The 25,223-nt window shown below is 35.4% G+C and overlaps 1 protein-coding gene across 12 annotated transcripts in view; it reads right to left on the bottom strand.

The window, feature by feature from the left end:
* PPFIA1 (PTPRF interacting protein alpha 1) overlaps positions 1-25,223 on the bottom strand; it is a 59,012-nt gene that overhangs the window by 12,100 nt on the left and 21,689 nt on the right. For 3 of the 12 annotated variants that reach the window (XM_074884408.1, XM_074884411.1, XM_074884409.1), the window contains exons 4-24: positions 24,821-24,985; positions 23,870-23,944; positions 23,306-23,407; positions 22,837-23,058; positions 21,905-22,051; positions 20,815-20,949; positions 20,193-20,267; positions 19,699-19,782; positions 18,985-19,116; positions 16,571-16,633; positions 15,266-15,345; positions 14,888-15,020; positions 14,015-14,238; positions 13,385-13,619; positions 10,419-10,448; positions 9,458-9,609; positions 8,751-8,923; positions 7,874-7,967; positions 1,499-1,580; positions 1,158-1,358; positions 283-345 (exon numbers count right to left, since the gene is read on the bottom strand). In XM_074884408.1, coding sequence (XP_074740509.1) covers positions 283-345; positions 1,158-1,358; positions 1,499-1,580; positions 7,874-7,967; positions 8,751-8,923; positions 9,458-9,609; positions 10,419-10,448; positions 13,385-13,619; positions 14,015-14,238; positions 14,888-15,020; positions 15,266-15,345; positions 16,571-16,633; positions 18,985-19,116; positions 19,699-19,782; positions 20,193-20,267; positions 20,815-20,949; positions 21,905-22,051; positions 22,837-23,058; positions 23,306-23,407; positions 23,870-23,944; positions 24,821-24,985 — 2,667 coding nt within the window. Of the gene's footprint in view, positions 1-282; positions 346-1,157; positions 1,359-1,498; positions 1,581-7,873; positions 7,968-8,750; positions 8,924-9,457; positions 9,610-10,418; positions 10,449-13,384; positions 13,620-14,014; positions 14,239-14,887; positions 15,021-15,265; positions 15,346-16,570; positions 16,634-18,984; positions 19,117-19,698; positions 19,783-20,192; positions 20,268-20,814; positions 20,950-21,904; positions 22,074-22,836; positions 23,059-23,305; positions 23,408-23,869; positions 23,945-24,820; positions 24,986-25,223 lie in introns of those variants that run through there. The other 9 variants (XM_074884412.1, XM_074884420.1, XM_074884415.1 and 6 more) reach the window with 6 other exon arrangements.

Here is a 25,223-nt window from a genome sequence, read left to right as displayed (position 1 = left end):
CTGCAGAAATAATCCAATTTGTCTATTTAATCAAATTAGAGCTCCATTTTACAAATTAGAGAGAGTTTTGTTTACAATCTTATCAATGTTGATTTTTTTCCCCCTTCTGAAAATAAAACTATCAATATACAGGTTACAAGGTTAATAATTAGAAGCAGCAATGATCCAGAATTTTAATACATTAATTCGGAAAAAAAGAAAGACTGAAAGGCACTTGATTCAAGTGTTCAAAAAGTGGGAAAAGCACTCTAAGGAACAGAAGTGGCAACACTGTAAACTAACCGTTTGTTGTGTGGCTGTAAGATTTTCCATTTCTTCATGTGTTACCCAGACATTTCCCGTGGTCTAATATGACCCCACAGGGAACCAATCCCATCCAGTGAAAGGAAAGCAGTAACAAAGAGGAGAGGTTGCAGAACATATAAGCAATCGGTACATGTAAGGAGCAGGCACGGGCAAAAGCAATGGTTTCTAAAGTCTTAAGTATAGGTATATCTATTGAAAGTAATGGCATGGAATAAAAGCCTATAAACATGGATCACTTTTCTTCAGAGATATTAACAAAATTGAATGTAATAATAGCTTACGCTGATGTAATTAATGGGCAAACACTTGACTCTGCTCTAATCTGAAAAATGCATTTGTAGTCTAGTACATAATCCCCGGAATCTCAGAAATAACTTCTGATTGCAGGGCAGACTCACTCATGAGAGAGAATTCACACTAACTTTGTGTCTAAATTTACTATGGTATAGGCAGGTGGACTCCTAGTTTATGTAGGCTGAACCATTATTTGGAGTTAATGGCCTTATACATGGACTAAAACAGCCTCCAACTATTTTACAAATTTCTGTATGCACATGTATACTTCATGAGGCCAAAAGATGAGACAAATAACGTGTATTCTAAATATTTTGGATTATATACTTACACTCATATAAACTTCACTTTCCCTAAAAGAAATTGTAGTTATTCCTTCATTTAATTTCCATGAAAGGAAGAAACATCCTGTATTTAAATAATGTGTTCCTCTACAATTTAACGTTTACAGAAATTCTTGTGTGAAGCTCAAATCCTTTCAGTTACGTGTTTACAGTAGAGTTTTTGAAAATTCTAATGGTTCTGAAAGATGTTTAATGCTGGATTGCTTTCCTTACCGTCCTTGAGGTGGGAGGGGCTGATGGACTTGTTAGTGACATGATTTCTTGAATGGCCAGCCTCAGCTTCAGTCTGTGCAGAGGATTACTAATTCCAATTTCACGCTGTATTTCTGTATCAGACAAGGCTGACATGATAGCACCGCTTTTCACATTTGCTCGGCAAGCAGCCACATACCAGGCTGGCATCCCAACCCACAGCTGAAACACACAGAAAAGGAAATAAGCAGGATCTAGAAAACATTCCTGGCTCCAAAATCTTAAATTCTTTAGAAGTCGGTACACTGGGGGGGGGGGGGGGGGGGGGAGTGGTATTTACTTATTTTGGAGGGACCACTTACCTCCAACCACACAACCACAGTAGGCCCATCCCACTGTGCAAAAGGCAAACCTTGTCTTCTGGCTTCCTCTAGTAATTCATGCCTACAATTACAGAAATACTTATTAATAACAAAGAGAATCTCATTAAAACTAGATGTTACAATTTAAACAGTGCATTCAATTTACTATCTTCTTTCCAATAGTTAGCTTTCTTCCTTTCTCAACCTTTTATGTTATACCCTCTAAGGCAGCCACAGCACACGTTCAAGGACTACATAGTGACATAAGCCAAATCGGACAGGAAATTGCAGAGTGGCAGAGATGCTTGATCTTGCCTTTCGGAAATTTGTGTCTGAAACTGCTACTGACACTCTAACCAACACTGGCAACACAAAGTGGAGATGTCAGATTTGTCAGTCAGATTCTCAAGTGCTCAGCAAATTAGACTTGAACTCAAGTAGTCATTTTTCCCTCAACGTGTAGATTTGAAACCTGAGTACATCATACATTTCCACAGGTTTCATACATACACCCATGCCATCAAAACGGTGCTGTCCATCAGGCTGTTGAGGCTGGAAACTGGGACAGTAACCATTTAATTGGTGAATTCCAGTCTGCAACAGCAAGCCTGTCAGAATTTCAGGCACAGCTTCAGACAACTGCTATATTCAGAGACCCACGCTTTGGCAATTATATTCTGAAAGGCTGTGTACTGAAACTCAGCTTTCATCTCCTATGATGACACCATTTCCTTTGTTATTCTGAAACAGAAGAGACTGAAGTTTAATACTGACAATTCAGTTTACAGAAACAATGGAAGCTCACATGGTCCCTATAAATAGCTGCCAAAAACATTTGATAAACCAAGAGACAAAAACTAGCGTTGCGGGTATAAGCATGCAATGTTGCTTGGATATGTCTGTCTGAAAAAAAATGGAAAAAGTCTGAAAAAAGCATATTTAAGCTGCCTTTGAAAGTTAGTTGTATATGGTTAAGTCTACACTCACTCTCCTCAGAAGTTTAGAAACAACAACTTCACCTAATTGGACAGTTTTTACTGTTTTATGCTTTTTATTCATACCTGCAAGCGTAGAATTAAGAAGATAAGCAACAATACTACAGATTCAAGATCCTACATTACGTATTTATCATCTTCTCACAATTTAAAACAAAATCTCCCTGCCTTCAGAACTGTATCATGATGATAAAATATTTAAAAGTTCTAGATATTAAAAAACTACCACACAAGACTTCTTGAAAAGGGGTTACTGACAGACTAGTAGCTTTCTTTGCTACTCATGCAAAACAGATATGCAGTATTCAGCTCTTTTAGACACACTAGCATACCTAGGATCTTCACGTTATATTGGTAGGTAACTAAATATAAAAAATAATCAATGAAGTAATAAATATACTAGCAATTGCTTTATGAATAGATAGTACTTCTCCACCCGCATGTCAACAAATTCCTATTGTTCTAGAAGAACCTCTCAATACTTTATCCTAATTAAATGTGCTGCCCCAGAATGAAAAGACAGGAGGAAGGAAGGAACTGCCAGATAACTGGTTACAAATAATCATTTTATAATGTACCCATTTTAAGACCCAACAATTAAGGTGGAAATAGTGTTCAGCAGTGAGCAGCTCAATAGCCAGATTTCACTAACAGAAGACTGTAAAAGCTAATACATATTTGTACACTTCAAAGATACATATAATTCTAAATTAGGAATAAAGTATCAGCTATTCTCCTGCTGACATTAATTCCACAAATCACTGGCCCTGAACACATTCAGTTTTGCTTCACTTTGTTGTTTAAAGATTAAAAAATGAGAAAAATAAATTAGTAAGATATTAAGAAATACTGCTTGAACAGAACAGAATAAAATGCTTAATACTGTATTTGACAGAAAGGAATACAATGTTTTTTCCAAGTAGTTTAACTTCAAAATTGGTGTCTTTGTCTTCCTTTTTGGTGGTTGTGGTAACATGACAGTGCAGTGAGGGAGGCCCACTAGTGTTGAAAGAGCACAGACATGGCCAAAATAGCCTCTGGTTTGACTAGTATGACCCCACAAGAGCACGTGATCACTGCCTCCCACCCAGCTTATAAAGCTGCCTGGGGTATTGTATGTAATTCAGAGTATTGGAGTGTAATTTCTCATAGTCTTCTAAACCTCCCTGTGTACTTCAGGTTAACCGTGAAACAGCAAGTCATTTGGAGATGAGCAGTACGAATGTATCAAAAATGTAAGGAGAGGTTATGATGCAAACTTTAAACTCAAGGTGGTATTGTATGCAGAAAACAGTTGTGTGGATGGAGGGAAGTGTTATGTGATGGGGGCAAACAGGTAGAAATAGAATTAAACAAAACAAAAATGTTGATAACTTTATGCAGAAATTATTCAATGGGTTCAAAGAGGAATGTATCCAGGAAGTAGAAAATTAATTGCAGTATTTGTTCATATGCAAGAAGAGATAGAAACTTGCTTGCATGGGAAATCATTAAACCAAAAGCTCAAGACAGCACAGGCACAAAACATCTCATGGGAAGAATTCAAAGGCAGCTGCTGTTTTATCTGCAAATAATGCATCAATGGTTTTTTTCCTATAGCAAGGAACTTCACTTTTCCAACAATTCCCTTCCAATTTCACCAGGAAACTTGCTGCATTCCAGCAATACATGATCAGATTACGTAAAGATCACAACTGACACGCCAATTTAGTTTCACAGGCCATAAAATTATACCATTTAAGAAGCGGGTGCAAAATCTAGCCTCCTATCTTTGTGAGGAAAAAAATATTGCAGTAGTGTTGGCAGTGTTAACAGATGGTATAAAGCTGGCACCATGGAGGATAAAAGAATGTCAAAGGAGTGGCTGGCTACTGGAATAACTCTTAGGTGACAAAACCAAGGCATATATGTCTACAAATGTAAAAATTGACTGAACGTCACTTGGGAGATCAAATGTACTGCTGCAAGAGGGGAACACTCGTTGTTAGACAGTTTGAAAGGCATCTAATGCCAGCTGTGAAGAACAAAGAAATTGTGGTTATATGGGATGAGAAATGATACCATAACTGCAGGTGCTTGATGTAGTAGTGAACACAAAAGGTTCTTTAAAGACCACTTGAAGTATTTGTACTTAGAATGGTCTTGGCAGGCAAGCATGCACTAACCCCAGGAGGAAAAATAAAGCAGCCCAGAGCAACATCACTTTGTCACTGGGTTAAGACAGCATGAGAATGGATAAATCCAGAACTTGTAGCCAAAGGGGAATGCTATATTCCAGATTTCTTGGATGGAATTGAAGAGAACCGATTTGGAAGAAGTTGAGAGTAGAGAAGTTGCAAGGTGAAAAACTGAAAGGCAACAGTAGTAAAACATGAAATTAAAATAGACTAATTTCAGACAGAGCATCAGTGGAAAGTTAGTATCCTTGTTATACACTGATTTCAGGTATGTAATGAACTTTTTGTGTGTAACTTTTTTTAAGGAGATTTATCTTAAATTAAGGGTTTCCTTCCTTTTTGATTAATACAGTATTAAGTTTGTTGTGTTGTACACAGAAAAGCACAAACACAGTTGTGGCAAACACTGTCAATAGTACAGCTCACAAAGATGATGAACAGCATGAACAAAACACTAAAACCAACAAAACACCAAAAACAACTTCAATTTAGTAAATAAAGAGCAACGGTTTTACAGAAATACATCTACCTTGGAAATGAATTGCCACAAATATCTACTGTTGCTAAACAACTTTCATAACCCAAATTACAAAACTAATTCCATCTAAGTAGGGTTTAATATTTCCATTATAAAAATTCACACCATGCAAATAAGACAAGACATTGAACTAGCATTCACACTGAACTACACAACACTGGATTTATTTCAGCAACACATTTTCACAGTAAATTCTTTTGAATCCAATATTTCCTCTCATAATTAGACTTTTTTGAAAAAAGTTAGAGCTTTAAATATATTGCTAAAAAATCCAAATGAGATTTATCATAATTTCACAACAATCCTAATAAAGTAAATATAAACTTACCCTGATTTTGCACTACCACATCAAATGGTAAACAAAAGGAAAATAAAACAATGAAGGAAAAATATAAAACTAGGATTAAACTGAACTCAAAGGCATACAAAAACAGACAAATAATGTATACTGTAGTTTAATTCTGTAACTATAAAAAGGTTTTTGTTAGTAAAGACGTTGAATACTGCCCTCAGCCTGTGTGTGCATGCATGCAGAAATCAGAAAGATAAGCAAGCAAATAGAGATTAGAGACAACTATAAATAGAACTAGCTGTCATTGTTCCAAGCATTCAGGTAACTGGAATTCTTTTCACTGAAAACAGGATTTTATAAGTGAACAGTCAGCCTCAAGAATTTGTTTTAACCCCACTCTCCTCCAATATCAAAGTGAAAAGCAATTCAGAGCAGCTTTACACTCTTCCTTTTTGATAATGAACCTCTCAAGAAGGCAGCAAGGGATCTTTTACACTTTGTGATAATATTGCTTCCTATGTTCAGAATATGTCAGGATTCTGAAAAAGCTGGATTAAAATATCTTGCTGGGATTTTTAAAATGGTACATTTGCTTCTCATGGAAGTTCAAAGGGCCCTGCTGCTGCTTTCAGCAGTAAGAGCAATAAAACTAAACATGATGAGTATCTTCATCAACAGTGTTGTTTTATACCCACTTTCACTGAAATATCTGAATTGTATATACCATCCTGTCAATAAGCACATACCCATTTTTAATAGATAGGCAAGACAATTTCAAACTAAAAGTTTTCATTTGTCTAATATAGACATGTGCCTTTTAAGCAGTCAACAACATGCAGCCATGAGGTATACTTTTAAGTAATACCAGTAAATTTTTCAAAGGCAGAATGTTTCAAAGGCAGAAAAGTCATGATTATCTGCAACTGCATTTTTTTGCATTTATTAAGGAAAGACAGTACAGATTGTTTTACTTTAGAATGAAATTTGTTGCTGGTATTGAGAAAGATCTATATTGTTCAAAGAACGGGCCTACCACTATTTAGATACGACCAGACTAAAACTATTTATTCAACCAAGATGTGGTATGACTTTAAAGCTCTGTAGAAAAGGGAAAATACCAGATCGTAATAATGTACGATTGCCTTCAGTGTAACAGTCTGAAGAAAAACAGCTGAGCATTCTGTTATACAAACAAAACCACATTCCATTCTGACTTTTCAAACCAACACACTGCTGGTTTTCATTAGCAGTCATCAGACATTATTCTTATTTGTTAATAGAACTTAGGTACTGCAAGAAATCTCTCGCAAAGAGAAAATTAGCACACTTTCTTTTCAACATTCACTATTCTGTCTTAAGAAGGCAAGTTAAAAAAAGCAAAACATGTCTGATCTTGGTCAGCTTTTTTGACACAGAGTAAAGACAGCTGAACAGAACAGAAGCAACAGAAGTTCAAGGTATATGGCTCAGTTTTGTGTGGAAAAATGCAAAAAATGCCTGATCCTACTTAAATAAATGAGTGTTTCCTGTATCACCATAAAAGCATCAAGTAAAGATTTCTACTAGTAGCAGTATCTATTTTTCACGTATGATTATAGTCTTTGCTTCATCTCTTCTAAGCCTAGGAACAACAAAGCATGCAATAGATACCCAAAAGTTGAACAGTAAACTGAAAGATTTTCTTGGACACACACTGAAAAAATTCTCATGACTAGGAAAAGGTAACTGCATATCTAAAAGGTGCCATTAAAAAAGGAAATAGTCATAATTTATAAAAAAAAGAGGAAATCAGGCTTATATGGTGTAAGGAAAAAAGATTTCAGCTGTTAAAATGTATGAGAGAAAACATCAAGACAACCTTAAACAGAAGTGAAAAAATTAGTGAACACAACAGCAGTTAGCAACTGCAACGCAAAAGGAAAGACTTTCAGAGTTACCTGCTAGAATGGAAAAAGCAAACGCATACAGAAGGATGTCTGTACAGAACATCTCATGCTTTCACTCTGTCAACTCTTTCACACTGTGGAGCAAGTAACAGCCAAAGGCAACTTTGGGTAAGGTATTAAATCTAACAAATTTGGGGGTGGGTTTGATAAGAGTCTACTTTTATCTCCAAGTTTGTTTATTACAGCATTTCAACGGTATGTTTTCAGCACTGAAATTAATTTCAAACTTACCATGACCTATACTACTATTAATATTCTGGAAAAAATAGTAAAAAAAAAATTTTACAGAGACTTATTAGCCATAGCACCATACTAAGCAAAAATACCTGGAAAAAAAAAACAAGCCACAGGACAAAAAAGAAAACAAAACATTTTTAAACAAAGCAATACCTTAACAACAGGGGATTAAAATTATTTGATAACTTACTTTTTCTGCATTTTCCTGTTTTTTTCTGCCTGACCTCCAAGCTTGCTGAGGCCTAATGCATCCTGAGAGGAACTATCTGCTTCTCCCATGCCAACTAGAAAAAAAACAAAACAAAAAAACCACACCAGTCTTGTTATCTTCTCAGTTTTAGCCAGTTGTAACTCAAAAATCATTACTGCTTTCCTGAAGTATTTAATCCTTTGTCATAATACTGATCAGAAATGTACAAAGCCAAACCTCTAAGCCCATCTATCACTCCATTTTCTAGTTGAATATATTCCTATCAAAATGGTGTATGAAAAGAGGAAAATCAGATTGGTATGGACTCAAAATAGGTGCTGTCTAAAACCAGCTAGAGTCACACACAGAATCTCATGTTTCAACCATCTGCAAGATGAATTCTCAGTGTTCCCATATCACTTATGGTTGGTATCAACATCAAGGATACTGCTTTATGCAAAGGATTACACAAGAGAGAAAGGTAACCATAACACTTACTAAGCCAGCTGGGTTTGTTTCAAGGAAGTTCCTTTGGGTATGAAGTGAAGACATGACTGTTGGTGTCAATACTAACAAAAGCCTCTTTCAGTTCTGAGATACAGTTGAAATTTTCATGAATTAAGCCGTAACAGTTCAATAAGGTTCAGTAACATGGCTATGGGAGACTAAAAGACAGCAATACCTGACTAGCTGAACTTGCATCCTACACTCATAAAGGGACCTGCCAGAAGATTCAGTGTCACTAGTTCCAAAAAAATGCTGTATATCAGCATCAAAATAATCAGTCATAAATACGCACATACTGATACATATATCATAAAATTCAGTCTTTCACTCTTACTGTGGAAGAAAAAAAAAAAAAAAAAGGCAAACCAACCTTGTCCTAATGTTTCCTTGCTCGTTTGTCCAGGTCGTCCCTTTTCTTTCTTGCCAAACAAGCGTCCAATAGAGGATTTGATCCCCTTCTTTTTGGGGGCTTTATGAAGAGAATCTTGGCTACTATTACTGCTACTAGGATTACTTGTTTGCCCATCTTGCGAGCCTGTTGAACTTTACAAAAGAAGAAGTCAAAGGAGCACATGTACAAATTCACTAGCATAACAGTGAGAGTCAAGTTCAGGTTTCTGTGCAAGTTAATGAAAGCTCAGTAACTCACTAATGACATCAAATTTCAGCTTTTAATGAGTCATGAAATCTATCTACTTAAATACAGGTCATTAAATAGAAAAAACAGTGGAAACAACTAAATCGTGCAAGAAAGGAAGGAATATAGTATTTATATCCTATAGCATGGAACTACAAGTGAATTCTCACTCCTTTAAGAAAGTGTTTAAAGTGCAATTCAAAGATGCCAAAGTTGACAACACAAGTCCTGACAACTTGAGTCAGACAACAGAAGTTTGAAATAATTGAGTGGAACCCATCCCAGATACTTCTGCACTTTGAAAAGAACATCTGTCAATCAAAATGGTGGTAATTTTGCAACTTATTTCTAAATTTATAGCTAAATTCCAAACTATGAAAGTATTCTGATGATCTGAAATACTAAGTTACTAGTAGGTCTGACTTATTCAAGCTACTTACTTTCTAACGTCCCTGATATCTTCATGGCTCACTGTATGCAAAGCTCCTTTTTGGACTCTGTCCAAACGCAAAGATCGAGGTGAAGAAGGAGGTGAAGTCTCACATTTTATTGTAGTTTTATCATCTCGTACCTCTTCTCTAGAAGCTGGAGACTAATGGAAAATGAATGAAAACTTGAGGGGTTAGTTGGAAACGCCAGAACAGTAATGAATGCAGTATCAATACTACACAAAATATTGAAAGAAAAAAAAAAATCAATTATTTCAGTGTTAAAGAATTACTCTTGCCCTTACCATTCTGCAGTTACCTATTTTTTGACTCACTTCTGAATTTTCTGTTACCTTCAGTGACAAACTATGAAATTTCAGCCTTAAGCTAGTGAAATGAGCAAGTAGCACTCATCTTTTATTCATTCGTAGAGCTAAGTACTAACATAACATCTTCAGCACCATAAAACTAATATACCTGAATTCAGTATAAGCAAGTGCAAAGACAGAAAACCAAAGAGTCCTGTGTAAAGAAGACATCTTGATTCTCACCATTACACGTTTTGACAATCATCAGCAAGATTACCCATTCTATGAAGTCAGTTTATACACACCTGTGGCTATAGCTTATCGCAAAGTTTGAGTAACAGAAATTAGGACTTACTTGTGTGTGCACTAACAGATCTTCAAAATTAAATATTGTTTCATGAAGATTGCAAAATAGTGGTTACGAACAGAAAGCAACACAATAGTCCCCCACACCAACAAAAAAAGCCAAACAACAACAAACCACAAAACAAACCCACACTTAAGATGATAAACCATTTTATATTTAATATCAAAGCGCATATAATCTTGCTTTATTATAGTTACCCTGCAAATGCTTTCTTTTATGTTCCTGTTATTCATTAACGAGTTTGGGGACAGGGAAGGAGATGAAAGGGCACACCAGTAAATAAACTAAAGATTTTTACCTTTCTACGGTGTTTCCTTAAATCACTAGGCTGATAGATGCATGCAAAGAAAAGAAATTTGGAAAAGCTGTATTTATTGCAAACTGTAGCACAGACTGAAACAACTAGTACAGACAAAACATATTAGGGAGAATATAAATAACAATTACAGCAATGGCACAAAGAAAGATACAGAGTATGAAGTACTCTTCAAATCACAGATTACTTAAACATATCCCTGAAGAGGGGAAAAGGAATTAAAAAAAAAATCAAGACTTAGAGTTGGTTATCTACAAAAGTACCATCGATACTTGAATGTACTGGTACCATAGGCAAATTAGCACACAAAACGTGCATTATCTTCAGCAAGAAAAACAGTATGGTGGGGCATAAGGTGTTGCTTTTAAAAGGTGAGAGGATTTCCAGTTGTATGTCAAGGACTTGCCTTGAACTGTATAACCTACATGGTAGCCATAGCAGGCTTAATACGTTGTCTGCACTAGTCCCTTCTCACACCTTAGCAATTTCTGCAGTTGTTTCCTACACAGCATAAAAAGCAGCCATACTTTAATAACTGTGAAAGAGTATCAATGGCTGATTTCTATACAGTAACAGTATTCGGTTCTTTTTTACTAAGTTTGAAGTGCTGGAATGTTTGAGCAAGAGTCTACCACCGGTTTTATTCTACCCTCCATCCACTCCAGAAGCCGCCATATCTCACTTCCTAGGTACTTCTCATCTCTGCCAGTGCACAGAGCAAAGCAGCAACCCTGAGTTACATAAACGAGTTAAGTTACTCAGACCAATGATGACAAAAGCTATAGATAATTTAATAGTAATCATTGTATTTGACAACAAATTATTTCAAAAGGCTGTAACCTGTCAGTCCTCTTTGAAGTTGGGGAATTGTGTGTTGTTTCCTTCCCATAAATGACAAATTTTAATCACTTTTTATTGAGAATACATGTAAACTATGCAGTATTAATATGCAAAGTTTTGTTCAACCTGACCAGAGAGTACTATGTTAATAAATCTTAAGTTCACAGAATCATAGAAGGGTTTGGATTGGAAGGGACCTTTAAAGGTCATCTAGTCCCTCCCCAAGTTATTCAACAAATTGCAGCAGATTCACTTTACCCTTGCTGGATCTTTCATCTATTAAATCTCATAACCCATAAAAATGAAAATGTTTACCATATAGAATAAAAACTGTCCACAAGAACTGTTCAAGAGAGCTGTAGGTTTCACAATTTATCATGTTGATGCTTTTTATTTAATTTTAATCATGAGGGATTTTCAGCTAACTGAACTGCCAAACACCACCACTGCAGTTCGCATTAAGCTAATGTTGCCATCGTGCTCATAAACTAATACAACTTTCTATTAGAACATTGAAAAAAACAACCTACAAGAACACATCTAGTCTGATAATTCATAATAGCCATTTCCAAAAGTTTCTAGAAAGCTCTCGTTCTGTAATTCTAGAAGCATAGCTTCTTCTTTTCATGCTTTCACAAATCAGTTGCCAGGTACAAAAACATCAGACAGATGCAACTGCAAACAATGGATCAGGTGCCTTTGATTCACAATTCTTACAATGTAAAGTGAACTTCATTACAGTTAACTTCTGTTCAATTACATTAGTTTTTAACACAAGGCACACATTCTTCTGATCTGTTTTCATGAAAATAGCTACTTAAATTTGTATATGGTTTTCTGTAAAAGAAGTACTTAGCTTAACTACTTATTACTGTGAAACATTAGAATATAAAGCACTTCACATACTGAAATTTGTTAGTTTCTGTAAGAGAAGTGTGCTTGACCCTGGATACACGGCTAGAGCTAGTATAATGATTTATTTATTCTTCTTTTAAATTCAAGGGGAAATTTTTATGAAAAAATAGACTTCTTGGTATATGTACACATTCCAAAAAAAGCCAGAAAAAGTAGTTAGCTGGAATACTTGTTTTTAAACACTCCTGTAAGAGACCTAAATGAGCCAAGTCAGTCATTTACTGTCCACCTGCCCTTACAGTGATGGATAGCATTCCTTGTTTACTGATTAGTATGGTATAGGCATGATACGAGTACAGTAATCCAAGACAATAAGGTATACCGAGTATGGTGTTGTATGTACAACTACTAAGTACAGTTTCCAAATGCATATGTAAATCTGGAGACAAGGTAATGTACATAGAACTAAATTAGAGAAGGAGCTTTTCCTGGAGAGGGCTTGCAAATAAATACCTGTATCCAAGATGCTCCTTAGTGAAAGGTATCCCAAATATGAGACACTGTTAGGTTTCCTTAACGTTTATGTAAAAAAGAAAGTGGAAAACTTGGATCTTGTTTTCACAGATAGGTTTACGTGCATAAAGCAGCTCCTTAAAAGGACTAATTTTTCTAATGAATGTCAAAAGAATGGATCCATCTTTCTCTACTCACTGATCTAAACCCAAGCTGCGACTGCATCAGTGACTAGGTCTAACAGATACTTCTCTTACCTACCAGTCTTAATAGGCTAAAACAAGACACTAGCACTTATTAATATTAAAACAGCTTTGATACCTTCACAATCCTCAAGATTAATGCAATATATGCAAATCACTTTTAAGCTGAATATTTAGTGGAATAGTGGACTGCTAAAAGTAAAGTTTAAAGCAGAGGGAGAATGTGGTTGTTGTAGCAGGGGTTAAAAAGAAAACATTATTTCTTCTAGGAAGTGAAGTCAGAAGAAAGACCATAACAATAGAAGGAATACTTAGGCATGAGATGTTGACCAAATAATAGACTTGAGTTCTGAACGTTTTTCCTAATCATTATGACTGTATCTTACACTTTTTATAGAAGTTGAAAGGAAGCAGTAGAAAAACCTAGAGAAAGGAAAAATACAGCTGAGTAAGAAGGAGAGAAAGGGTAAATCAAACAACCCATTTCCTAGAGAAAAGGAACACTCTTCTGAAAAATTCAAGTTAATGGATACTTACCAGTGTCATAATACCCAGTCTGTCCACTTCCCGAGCTGGACTATGTGGAATCCGCCTTGGGGTGGAGCGGCCACTGCCAGGCGGGGAAGAACCAGCCAGTGAACCACTTGCATAGGGAGGAGGAATGGAGCTCATGGACCGGAATCGGCCATGGGCATCCAAACTTCCACTCCCCACTCTGCTTTCAATCTCCTCTGCACGCTGCTCTGTGTTTTCCTTTTCTTCTTGTATAAGTCTAAAAGAAAAAAGGTTTCAAAGGAATATGACATTCAAACAAGGACCATATAAACAGAATGCCTGACTCAGGCATTAGAAAGAAGCAGTGCTTGTCAGACAAAACAGGCTCACTGAAAAAATCTTCTAACCCAATCCAAAAAAAGTGGTAAACACTACTGCTATTACCACCGTGCAGAGGCTTCTGTCAAACCAGTAATACACAATTCCTTCCACAAATGGGACTGAAGACAAAGAACCTGAAAAGAGTACTTAGGCAAACTAGTTACTTCTGTTAAATGTGCCCTCCCAAAAACTGAATGTGCAACCACCACTTTCTGAGTCACCACACAAAAAGGATTTCTACTGTCACAGAAACTCATTTTTATTAAAACCTTAACAGCAGATAGACCATACCTAATCTCTTTGTTGATTGCATCCAACTGTTCTTGAAGCATCATGGCCAAAGTCTGAGCATCAGCCTGACCACTTGGTGATAGCAGATCAACTGAACTGAATATAGTCTCCCTATCATCCTCAACATCAGACACATCAACATCACTTTCAAATGCTTGCGCCACATTTGCCAATACACTTGCTTGCTGGGCTCGCTCCCAGTCCTGCTCGTTCAGAGTTTGAACCTAAGAGAATTAATAAAAAAAAATATACAAACTCAAATGGGAAAAAACATGACATTCCTACTGTTTTAAGATGTTTAAAATAATTTTTAAAAAGTCCACTTACATGCTGAATGCATCCATCAAGACAGCAATGTTTAGAGAAATGTAAAAAAAGCTATAATGTAGAAAACTTTGCATCTTACAGTTAAGTCAAATTTTAAAATGGACAGTTCCATTGAATAAATGAAAACATCACATATCTTGGCTATATACAGTAACAGTAGAATTTTGCTATCAAATCCTACAAGAATTTTGGAATCAGCTTTATGTAATGAGAACTTCTGTGTCCCGAAAGGGACTTCAAATTGCTTCCAGAGCAGTACCATGTTAGATTAGTGTATAGACACAAAAATAGGACTGTTTAAAATTATATTTTACAAGCTTATCATACTTAAAACACATTGGACTTCAAAACCATAGTTTTGCAATTATTTGTTAACAATTAAAAAGACTAGCAGCTGTGCATTAGTTAGTAAAACAGGATATATAAAATCCAGCAGTTTATTGCTATGTACTCCTAATTCTAAAAAATCCTTGCAATAGATTAGCCTCATCTAATCTATTTTGTTGCTAAAGTTTTATCTTTATTTTGATTTCAGAGTTCTATTACCTTCGAAGGCTCATCTCTGAGAGCTGCCAAACGTCCTTTCTGGGGACGCCTTAACACTGATGATGTGCCATAGGAGTCTGCGTGACTGTCAGCCACTGATGAAGATGTCAAAGGGTATCTGAAATCTGGTCGGCTAGAACATGAAGAAACATTTTATCCTTACAAAAGTAGGGAAAGGGGGAAACAAATCAAAAAACCCATTTAAATGATTCCTTTTATGTCTTTTTTTTAAGCAGTATAAAAACTGCTTTATATGCTCTATAAAGAATAGGTGTTATAGCTATGACTAAAGTATTTTCACTTATAATAGACAAAATTACATTTAACAAAGTGACTAAAGAAATTGTAAAAAACTAAACTACAATTAAGTGCTGGTACCTGTGATGAAGTGATGTGGCTCTGAGTCTCACTTGGTCATTTTCAGCCCTTAATGCTTCAACATTTAATACAAGTTGATCCTGTAAAAATAAATAGATAAGATACATAACATTATGCTTAAAAAAAAAATCAGTGTCAAATACTGATTTATAAACTAACTTTTAGTTTTTTGATCTCATTTCTATGAAACTCAGAAATAACAGATTTTAAAACATACCCTTCAACAATGTAAAACATAAAAAATGATTTTGCTACACACAATACAGCACCATCACAAAAGGGCATCCAAGAATAATTCTGTTGCCTCTCTACACTGTGACTCTAGGTAATGACAATATATATTTTAAAAACAGCTACTAAAATTGACATATTACTAACTTTACTAAAATTAAGTGATAAGAAGCAAGATTTAAGCTCTGTGCACAAAAAGTTCTAAATGCATTCACTTTTAACTTGGACATTTTTACATGCTCTAGAAACTCAGAATTTAACAACAGAGAAATCCAATGAATGAGAAAACAACGGAAGACTAATAAAAAGTGGCTGATGATGAACATCTGGTGCCTTGTGTGAAAACTGCTGGCCTACACATACAAAAATTCAAAGCACATTCTGCAAAATATTCTGAATGCGTTCTTCGTTTTATTACAGAAGCACAGCCTCTACAGTTTGGCCTAGCTACTTACTAGAATGATTTGGGGAGATGCAGTACACCTGTGATTTAATAAGCAATAACAAGTATTATTTCAGAACAGATAGCGTGACCACAAAATCAATTGTCACTGCTTAAGGATGTAAAGAAATGAAAGGCCCCACCACTATTATTCAAGAAGAAAACTTGTCAGTTCCAGGACAAGCAAAACACCAAACAGCTGCTATTGCAAAGGAGAAGCCAAGTCTAAAATATTTCTCTCCTTGCCCCCCAATTCTTAAAACTTTAAAAATTTTTATCAGTCAAACAAGCTTTTCATGATACCCAGTACTTTAAGAAAAAACTTACAGGAAAATACCCAACATTAAAAGTATTTATCTTTTCTTTTTACTGTTCAAGGTCATACATACAACAGTAAAAAAATTCTATGCAATCTTCAAACTTCAAATTACCAATATATCCAGCCACTTTACATATTCAGAAAATCATCATAAAACTGAGGTATACAATACCATAAAACAAGCAGTAATAGCTCCCTACTTTTAAACAGACCAGGTAATGTGGAGTTTTATGGTGGAATTCAAATCTGGTCCTGCTATGTAGCAATGCAGCAATTATTTTCCAATATAATATTTTAGAAATGTGTATTATACCTTTTCATGCTGAAGTTCCTCTACTTGTTTTTTTGCATTTTCAATTTCTCGAAGAAGTGAATTCTAAAATAAAATGTATTACAAATTATGCTACTTACAAAAGCATTCGATTCTTAAACCATAACCGAGTATAAAAAAATTCAGTCAACATTATACAGATGCATCTTAAGTTACAGATACTTTATTGCTTACATCATCTCACTTTGATTATAGTTGAAGGTTTATCCTTTCACATGTACAGCCCTCTAAATAATGGATTTAGTAATACTACAAGTTCCATAAAAATTTAATACCAATATCAGCCTTTTAAAGCTCTGTTTGACAAACTAGTAAAAAAAAAAAATTAGGCAGCTAAAATAATTCAGAGTAATTCACTGATTGGTTACTAAGGCATTACCGGCTGTTATCATTAGGTTTTCATTTTATTTTCACTTGCCTGATCTCCAAAATTACTACACAGTAATTTCTTGGATGTACTGTACCTCCAGAACTACAACACTCATTGACTTAAGGGCCTTCATCAACAGCGGAGCAGTCATCTTTACAGTTATACCATGATTTCTAGACAATTCCAGTGAACATGACTATTACAATCTCTACTCAAAGCAGTTTTCAAATTCAGACTAAGAATCATCTGAGAATTAAGAAACATTTGAGAGCTACAACAAATCGAAAAGAATTTCAACTACTGTATTTGACTGTATTTATGTGATACCAAGGGGGGGGGGGAAAAAAAAAAATCTGAGATTCTCCCTTCTAATAGGAAATTTGTAACTGGGTCACTTTCTTTTCCTTTTCTACCCGTACCAAAAACTTCTGCTAAACACATTTCCTTGAGGTAATACCATTATTACACATTTAAGATGCAAATAAAGTTTCATATGTGAACAAAAGAATCATTCTGGGAAAAAATCCCAAGCGATCAGAAGAAAGTCTTAGAATTTTACCTGCATGTTTCTTCCCAACTTATCATAAAAGAACGAGCTGGAAGACAGAGCAAGAATACTTTTCTAGAAGCCGTTACTCACAGCGAAGGACAATTAGATTTTCCTCATTATTCATGAACATAATTAGGGTTTGGAAGGCAAAGGGGAGGAAGGGTCAACCCAAAGACACTCCCCCAGTATTCAAGTGTTAAAAAAAAAAAAAAAATGCAGTCAGCTGTTTCTCAGAAATTGGATTTATAAAGACTGTTAGAGCAACCTTGTTGATGTCACAACAAGGCCCATAACAAGAATTTCTGAAGTATTAGGAGCAGCTGGTGATCTTGAAAATAGTGATGTTAACTAAAAAGCACAAGACAGTTTGCAGCCTTAGATGCCAGTTGATAAGCACCTTATCATTAACTCAAAGGACGAGAATCAGTAGGACCTACACTTGTTCTGCACTACTCAATTCCTCCCAGCTCTGAGAGCACAGAAGCAGGGAAAAGAACAAACTAAATCTTTGTAATGATCTGAGGGCAGCACAGTGCTGGAATTCTGGAAAGACATGACAGATACCTGACTGATGGTTTAGGGAGGAGAACTGAGCTGACATGAATGCAAGAGAAAGCAAACATTTATTAAAAGTCTGAATACATCATTATATATTGCAACTGAAGCATTTTATTCCCATGACTTTAAAACAAAAGCCACTCAGCTTTTATTGACACATTTCTCCAGATGGTCACTTCACCGTCCAGTAAAAGAAACAGTATTTTTTTAATCCAAGGCAAAGCAATTCAAAGACAGCATCAAGCAAAGTGCTACTTTAGAAGACACTGCTTTGTTTGATGCAGAATAAGGGAATCTGACTTCAGCATGCATGGAAGAAAAATCCGTAAACACATAGATCCAAAGCAGAAGGGAAAGCAACAGAATAAAGTATGTCACAAATTAGAAGGTGAATTGAATACAGGGGAAAACTGAGATGTGCATTGACAACACAGGGAACAGCCAATTTACAATCACATAACCTGTCTCAAAATTATCTACCTAGGAAGAAAATGTAAGACTGTTTCAACTTGTAAGAATCCCACAATGATTCAGGGTAACTGGTTCTGACAAAAACAGTGGGAAATAAAAGAAACTGAACTGAAAAGGTCAAAGTTCTTGTCCTAATTCTTTAGACGTCCTGTATTACACTGGATGAGTCTATGCAGACCACACCAGTCAACTAGGAAAGGATAAAGCTTCTTAAAAGGTGTCTTCTCAACACTGTAGTACAATGCCCAGGGACAACCTCAAAAAAAAAAAATTAATTCTGAGAACATATTTTTTAAATCCACAATAGAAAACAGCCTTATCAGAAACGACTTAATAAAGATTTAGTATTTATTTACTTGAAGTTAGAGAGACACATTGCAAAATACACAAATCACTACCGAATGCTGAGCATATAATTAATTTATATGCTGGAATGGAACTTGTTACCTTATCTTCCAAGGCAGCCATCCTTTCCTTGAGATGAAGCTGGAGCCTTTCATTAGATTCAGACAGAAGCTTATCAACAGTTTCTGACAAACGTTTATTATGCTCTTCATTCATCTTCTCTCTCTGTCTAGCCTAAGATACATAAAAGCTACTGAAATAATTTAAAATTTACGTCTATAACAATTTCCAGGTTGTAAAAACAGTAAGCTTTCTTTAATCCAAATGCATTTTCTTTAATAGAAATATTTTTCCAAAGGAATAAGGAATACTGCATCTACCTCCATGACTCTGTAAGGGAGTATAAGGGACACTTAATACTTTAATAATTGTTTCAAGATCAGAAATTTGAAAGTCTAAGCTCACACTTCAAGAAAAAGCAGATTTCAGAACCATTTCCATTATTTATAACCTAGGAACCAATTTTTCCACAGTCATTTAATTCATCCAGTTTTCATCTGTTTTCATCAGAAAGGATCACTAGCAATTAGATATTTCCAAACATATTTTCAAACTTTCAATGGAGACCTTCAGCTTTTTTTTGAAATTTAAGGTTAGCCATAGTACAGTGGCTCAAATCTCCCAACTACCAGCCAGCCTAAACTCTGGCTTTATTTTAGAGATGAGAAATAAAAACAGCTTTGCTGAATGGTAGGCAGCCACGAAGGGGATTAGATTCTTTCAGCCTTGTATCTTTGCCAAAAATATGTACAGTACCCTTTGCAGTTCTTGATTCTTTTCTTCTAGCTGTGCTTCCATCTGTCTCAGTCGTTCCTCTATATTGCCATGTCTCTCCTCAGCCTGTCAATTTGAAAACAAAATTAGAATTTTTTTTTTTTCTAAAAAGGTTTCAAAAGCATAGAAACATTGAAGCACAATATATCTAACATGCTTTGCGCAACTGCCATTTATGGTAATACACAATGCAGAACAGATGCCTCTCTGTCACTAAAAGAGCCTAGTAAGAGTTCACATGGTAAGTAACAAAATGATGAAGCCTCTCACCCCTAACTACCGTGAATCAACCACTATTCGGAAATGAGCTTGCAACAGCAGAAGTTCATTCATATCCCCAAGAATTTAAAAAAAAAAAAAAAAAAAGCAGCATTTTTAGCTTTTCCTTGCTAGCCTAGACAATATGACCCTTTGTTAGTAATCATGACAAAGCAGAAAGCAGCAAGCAGAAACAAGGACTAATACACAAATTCTACCTTCCTAAGCTTGGTGGTAAGTTCCAATACTTTAGCATCTTTAGCAGCAGAGCTCCCAGGAGACAAAAGGTCAGACTACAGAGCCAGTTAGGGACAGGAAAGATAACAGGGAAAGAAATGAAACTAAGACTTTAAAGGAAAACACACACACACACACTTGAAAAGGCTCATTTGTAGTTACTACATATAATTCTTCAGACGTCATTATTTCATTTGCAGACTTCTAAAAAATCTTAATATTAATGAGTACCATTATTTCTCTCATTCCCCACATTCCTCACTTGGAAGAAATTTGGGTTTCCCTTTCAGAAACAGTTCTTGGTTTAGAAGACATTACGCCTATTATTGAATGAATTTTAATAAAAAGCAACAAAATAGTAATTCAGAGAGACGTTTTCATAAACTAACACCTGCTCAAGTTCCAACAAGTGGAAATTTTAAAAAAAAAGTCAGACCGTGTTCAGAGAGATGAACGGAAAATGCAGAAAACAAGGAGAAACATTTTCTGAACTAGTTGGTGGAAAAAACAGAAAAACAACGTAACAAAACCAACACTAGGAACAGATTTTGTGTAGCAGGGCACCAATGAGAGAGTCTTGAGGACACTGTCCCATTGACTCACCTTTGAAAGTGCTGCAACTCTCTGTGCCAGCTCAGCTTCCACCTCTGGCAAAGTTTCAGCTTTTCTCAAAGTCTGCTGCAGCTTTTGCTCAGCTAGTTCCAGTCGTTCTTGCAATTGCCTATTCTTATCTTCACTCTACACAGGATTATGATCAGTAAATGTTTAGTGTTAAAACGGTAACAATTTTCATCAAAAAGGAAGGTAAGGATACAGACTGCTGCCTTTACTGGCCCTACGGAGAACAAACTGTCCAAAACTGGCTTCATAACCAAAGATGTGGCATCCTCCCCTTCGTTAGCTGAGAAAATGTTTTTCTCTACAAATTTTTTTCTGCAGGTGACTTTGTATATTCTGAAACCAAGTATATCACCAAATAAACACAGTTATGGTACGGGAAGCATTGAACAAGGTTCTGAATTTTCTATGTCAAGGTTGAGCTAAAACTTTGAGTTACATCAAGGAAAAAGTTCTTTCATATTCTAAGTAACACTAAGCATACCATCGCAAAATTTATTTTTATTTAAAGTGTGTACAACTTCTTTTAAGAATTATACTAAAAGGGACTTCTCTTGTTCACTAAGAGTTGCCTGCCTCTAGTTAGAAAGTGATTGGCTAAACAGCCATTTCTGGTTTATAAAGTTGGACTACTTCATGTCAAGCATATGTCAAATTTCCTCCCACAGTAAGGCAACATTTATTTCTATGATAGGCTATAAAAATTACTATACACTACAGAAGTTTTAAAACTGTTTGAGCTTAGAATGAGTAATTCTCACACATCAAAATAAAATGCTTGGATACACACATAACACCTTAAAAATCCACAGCTAATAGTGTCAACAGCCCTGCTGCACCGTGAACAAGTGCACTAAAATGCTCAAACCCATTTCCTCTCCCCAGTAAACTGTCTCAGCTTCATTTCCAGGGTGAAATTCTGTATAATGCACTCCTCCAGTTACTGAAAAACAATTGCATTACAGATGACATTTATCTTCCAAAAAGCAAAGTGCTGTACTACAGTATGAACATTAATTATTTCCATTAGTTCTATGCTGAGCAAAATATACTTTATCTTATTTCAAATTACAACCTGTCGATGCATGGAGTCTTTAGTGGCAATTTCATTTTCAAGTTTATCATTGAGGTCATGCACAGATGTAGCTTCACGTTGTGCAGCGAGGTAGCGTTTCTCAAGAGTTGTAATTCTCTCTTCCATGTCTTCCTTTTGGGCCATAGTCTATGCAAGACACAGGGCAGAACTCAGAATATAAGGGATAAGTATTTAGTGATCAAACTGGGGTGAAAACCCACAAACCAAAAACAATAATAAAAAAATAAAAATCAGATATACTCTGCTATTACTCTCAGTGAAAAATGAAGTAGAAAGAGTAGTCTCACTAGGCTTAGAAGTTCTTACTTCCCGGGAACGGTCAGAGCGTTCTTGGATTTAACTAAGCTCCCCTTCTATTTAGTAAGGATACAGTACACTGCAATACATAGGACCTTGGAGATTAGTGATTGATCAGTAACAGGAACTGTCAATCACACCACTGAAATTAAAGCGATTCATCAACCACGTACCTCTTTAAAAATAAAAAACTTAAAACTTCATGAATAAGCTGAGCATTTATGACAAGATCAAGCATGTTTTCAAGAACATGTTAAAGTCTGCAATGCTAAATCTCTAGCATATTTGTGAATTGTCTAGTTAATCATATATTAACTAATTAGCATTTATGACAAGCATCTTTACAAGAACATGTTAATGTTCGCAATGCTAAATCTCTAATTTAATATATTTGTGAAGTATCTAGTTAGTCATAGATTTAATCTGAAGACAAATTTTCTTAAGCGACTGGTCTTTTCAATAAAATTCTTTGCACCATCATGCCCTAAACAATTTTCTTCTCACCTATCAAAGACATTCAAAAGCATAAGAGTATAAGTAAGCACCGATGACACCAAAATTTTATAAAGCAGTTGCATTTGTGACTACCCAAATTTTGACAGTTTATTCCTCACCTCTCGAACATCTCTCTGTAACTTTGTATTCATTTCTTCAGATTTTATTAAGTCTTTTCTAGCTGTGTCAAGATCTTCTTCCAGCTCTGTTACTCTACTAGACAAAGCAGTAAGACGTTCTTTCATTTGTGTCTGCTCTTTGTTTTGTTTATCTATGATGTCTTGAAGTTCGATCACTTTAGCAAGGTTTTCATCATGGCATAAAGAACCATCAGAGGATCGCTGTTAAACAGGGGAAAAAAAGTACTTGCATGTTACACAGAAATTTGAAAAACAAACTGTTACTTACCAGTAAACATCCCTCTCAAGATAATTTTATTATTGGATAGACTGCAAAAATTGAAATTGTGGTAACTGAGACTTTTTCATTAAATCTTCACTCAAAAAATCTTTTAATATAGTTTAAAATTTAAGTATTATAGTTAATTATTAAAAATCAGACATGAACTAAAAAAGTAAATAGCTGTACCTTCCCATTTGTAGTTGGTGTATTTTCTTGTTCATGATTTATATCCAGCATCCCATCTGGAAGTGTTTTCTTCTGATTATTTTGCTCTTTCAGAATCATTAACTAAAAAGAAAAGAAAAGTTTATATACATATGTTTCAAGTCAATTCCTTTCTCACTAATAATATAAGGAACAGCTGCAAAAGCAAAGGAGAAAAACAACAATTACTGATTCTATTGCAAGGTATGTATTAATAAAATATGGCACAGGCACTCAAAACCTTATGCCATTGCAACCTAAAAATTCTTATTTTAAAGCCACAGAAACTGGTTTTGTTAGGACTTTTTTGTTGTTTTTTTTTTCTTTTTTTTTCTTTTTTGTGGGGTGGGTGGGTTTGTTTTTCCTTTTCTGCTCTCTCAAAGTGGCTAAGTTAAAAATTATAGTTATCCCAGTTAGGGGGGGCGGGAATCAAAAACAAGAAGTGAAAGTGAACTTTAATAACCGAATAAATTACTGTGTACAAATATTGACTAAACACCCACAATGCACACATGAAGTCATCTTTTTTTTAAAAAAGAAACCTACCTCTTTATGCGTAGTACCTAGTTCTTCTTCCAATAAGCTACATCTTTCAAGTGCTACTCGTAACCTCTCCCTCACCTAAAAGGGTAATTTCAAATAATTTGAAATCATTCAGATTAAAAATAAATCAATTTCATTTATTGTCATGCCCTTTCAGATAATAAATGACACTATTTCCATTACACTTAAAGAGCTACTTAATCTTGAGTCAGTAATTATAACATATGCTATGAAAAACCTTCTAGAGAAACAATTCATATCTTAAAATCTAGCTTTTCCTTTTTAGTCATAAGCAAATTGTATCTCAACATGACCTGTACATTTAGCCAAGAATTAAACATATCCAGAATTTGCTTATTCTTTTGTAAGGCACAGAGTGTGTATGCTTTTGCTTATTTACAACACAGAAGAAGAAACAGAATTCTACGTAAAATAATTTGCCAGACTTTATATACAAGGTTAGGCAAACTATGAGTTGGCAGCAAAATTCACAGTCAACTTTACCACTTGCATATCCTGCTACCAACATCAGGCACAACTGAAGGGTGGAGTCTGTTGAATTCAGCTTTATTTTGCACCACAGTGTAAGCAGATTCCTCTCCTCCTGTTCTCTCTAGTCCATTTCTTGTGCTACATAATCAAAAGGCTAAATCCTGCTATAATACAGGTAACAAAATGCACCCATTCCTACAACAAATACGTTGCCCCTGAACCACCCTTAGTTTACATTAGGACAGTTAATGAAGTACTAGAATAAACTACAGCACCTTGCTTTAGCATGACATATTAATTTAAGAGGGCAGTTACTGATGCAGTTATAGCAAAGACACTACCTTAATACAGAGAAAAGTTCAGAGAACCTGACTTCTGCAACTTCAGTATGAACAGCTGCATAGTCCATGCAAAAGGAAGAGGAGACAGGATGAGAAGACATTAGCTACCACATTTCATTACCTTTTCATCAAGGGCTTTATGGTGTTCAAATAAAGATTTTAGTGCTTTGAGAACTTCTACTTCACTAGAAACTCCTGCTGGAGACTGAGCTTGTCTCTTTACAACAGTCATTCTGAGAGACCGCTCATGCCTGGAGACAAGACACTCCAAATGTTCCAGTAATAGCTAAAAAAAAAAAAGGAACAATGCTTATCTCTGTTTGGCATAGCTGCAGAAAACTCTGCCTCCTAAAACATCAAGTTTTGAGTTCTAAACTTCAAATCTGTGAGCCAGAGTATTATATCAAGCATTAGGACCTGTTTTCAACATTTTACCCATGTCAGAACTTGTATCAGAGCTAACACATTTCCTACCACTCTCTCAATCTAGTTTTTAAAACGAGATTTCTACTTAACCAGGTCTT

Source organism: Strix uralensis, chromosome 15 (assembly GCF_047716275.1).
Source record: "Strix uralensis isolate ZFMK-TIS-50842 chromosome 15, bStrUra1, whole genome shotgun sequence".
Taxonomy (NCBI): domain Eukaryota; kingdom Metazoa; phylum Chordata; class Aves; order Strigiformes; family Strigidae; genus Strix; species Strix uralensis.
The sequence above is the reverse complement of the archived record's forward strand: the minus strand, read 5'-3'. Positions and strand labels throughout refer to the sequence as shown.